This window comes from Sorghum bicolor, chromosome 5 (assembly GCF_000003195.3).
Source record: "Sorghum bicolor cultivar BTx623 chromosome 5, Sorghum_bicolor_NCBIv3, whole genome shotgun sequence".
NCBI lineage: Eukaryota > Viridiplantae > Streptophyta > Magnoliopsida > Poales > Poaceae > Sorghum > Sorghum bicolor.
This window is the reverse complement of record NC_012874.2, coordinates 62,393,391-62,395,710: the sequence shown is the minus strand read 5'-3', so window position 1 is coordinate 62,395,710 and position 2,320 is coordinate 62,393,391. Positions and strand designations below refer to the sequence as shown.

General features: G+C 38.5%; 1 protein-coding gene across 1 annotated transcript; it reads right to left on the bottom strand.

Moving 5' to 3' along the window:
- On the bottom strand, positions 611-1,245 carry LOC110435331. The gene is made up of 2 exons (XM_021460789.1): positions 1,138-1,245; positions 611-1,020 (listed from the first exon to the last, which is right to left on the bottom strand). Exons 1-2 carry the CDS (start codon positions 1,199-1,201, stop codon positions 755-757), a joined length of 330 nt encoding a protein of 109 aa, XP_021316464.1. The 5' UTR covers positions 1,202-1,245; the 3' UTR covers positions 611-754.

Here is a 2,320-nt window from a genome sequence, read left to right as displayed (position 1 = left end):
CTTGTTATTACCGTGATTTTTCATGGCTTAAGAATTAATTAGATTGGTCGAGTGAAGGTTAGAGACCTACTAGAGCTAATTAATTCTGCTTAGATTGGTCCAGTGAAGGTTAGAGACCAAGAGATGATTAATTTTGTTCTCTTTTTCACTGAAATATTCAGTGTTCTTTCTTTAAGTTTTCAGATTTCTTCTGTATTTTAACACAAACATTAACTTGGTTGTTACATGTACTCAGTGGGAGAGCCACCGATCACTGACCATGGACAGCCGTCCATGCTCATAGCGAAGTGCAAATGGATTTTTTTTATTTGTATAAAAAAGAAACGCTATAAATATTTAGATAAATATTTCTACAAAATGAGATTCGTCTAAATTCCTAAAAGTTTCTGGCTCCACTGCTGTCTACACTCGTTGTCATTTTAAACAGACGTCCCCATGTCATTTTTTCTAAAACAACAGCCTTGCCTATATGTTAAAATATTGGCTTTGGACCTGCCTATGCAAGACCAGAAAGCGTAACATGCACCTTATTTTTGTTATAAGTGGTGCTCCCGCTGCTGTTTCTTTTATCCAATTGACTCAATCAAATGGCCTGATGCATGCCCAAATATTTGGTAACTGCAACTAACTGTTTCTAGCTTCATTGATTAATTTGGATTACAAAATGTGCATAACAACGATCCAAATATGTTTATTCTTCTAAATATCACACATCACTCGATCACTTGAACACTCTCTGCCATCGTCCGGCTCATCATATCTCCTGCGTCCGCTGCTTTGCGTCTCTGGCGCGGGCTAAGTTGCCGGCGTGCGTCTGTGTTTGCTCCGCTGCACACGGCTTGCGACATATACATCTATATGTATTATGCTGCTTCTGATGCATGTCGCAAGAGCCGCCACCCGTGTAGCCAATGTCCTTGCACGAGTCACTGCATGCCTTGTCTGTGGTTTTTGGGTTTGATCCACCGCACATGAGTCTCTGCACTACCGAACTGCACATTTTTGCTGCCGCCTCCATGCCTGAAACCAAAAATTAAATTGTCCTTCTTTTAGCAAACGCTAATAATACATACAGACATATATATTTGCCAACACTTGCTACAAGCTAGTGTGTCTCGTAATAATCTCTATACATACGGTGTGACACAAGGAGCAAGGTCAAGATCAAGCCAACAATTGCTAGTTTCTTGTAGAATGACATGGTTATGGAGGAGTGTTATATTCTGCTTCGTACCAAAAGGCCCGTGTCTAATGGACACTACTTATAGAGTGTGGTGGGAACTACTAATTTCTAGCAAAAACTTAATGACTTCATTCTCACTTTTGATATGGGGAAACCAACCTAAAATTATGAGAGGCCATCTATCTGAAATAGTTACAGATTTTAGCATAACCTGGTGGTGTTTATTCAATGCATGCCCTATATGGACATGCAACTTCAGACGTTGGATATATACAGAGCGTTGATTTGGTGCGTCTTTACTCTTTTCTAACAAAGAATTAATATCTCATCACTCGCTATCGCTATTACTCTTTTCTAGCAAAAGGGATTGGCCTAGCCTTAGCTTGTGGCCTTCACACAACTGTGTAGTAGGCAGTAAAAACTTGATGTCTCTTCTCACTTTTGATATGGGGAAACAAACCTAATATTATGAGAGGCCATCTATCTGAAATAGATTTTAGCATAACCCGGTGGTGTTTATTCAATGCATGCCCTATATGGATATGCAACTTCAGACATTGGATATATACAACGTTGATTTGGTGCGTCTTTACTCTTTTCTAACAAAGAATTAATGGCTCATCACTCGCTATTACTCTTTTCTAGCAAAAGGGATTGGCCTAGCCTTAGCTTGTGGCCTTCACACAACTGTGTGGTAGGCACTAAAAACTTGATTTCTCTTCTCACTTTGGATATGGAGAAACAAACCTAGAATTATGAGAGCGCCATCTAAAGGAAATAGTCATAGATTTTAGCCTAAACTAGTGGATTTTATTCAATGCATTCCCTATATGGATATGCAACTTCCGATGTTGGATACAACGTTGGTTCGGTGCAGGGTTTTGCTATGGTACTCTCAAGTAACTATGGACCGTCGATTTGGCTGACTATAATCACATATTACCTCTTAAAAGGTAATAGAGTAAATGTATTTTATTATTTTGAAAAATAGGAAAGTAAGTGAAATTTTAGGTAAAATATCTATCAATTGGATCTAACATGCATGCAACCATATGAGGCCGCGTTTGTATGGTGGGTTTATTTTTTTTAGTATGTATGGTTGATTCCTAACGTGACTTGTGATCTTTTTTAATTAAT

Coding starts and splice junctions, on each gene's coding strand:
- LOC110435331 (XM_021460789.1), bottom strand. CDS start 1,201: ATGTCATTCTACAAGAAACTAGCAATTGTTGGCTTGATCTTGACCTTG. Junction 1,021..1,137: donor CTTGCTCCTTGTGTCACACC/GTATGTATAGAG, acceptor TTTTGGTTTCAG/GCATGGAGGCGGCAGCAAAA.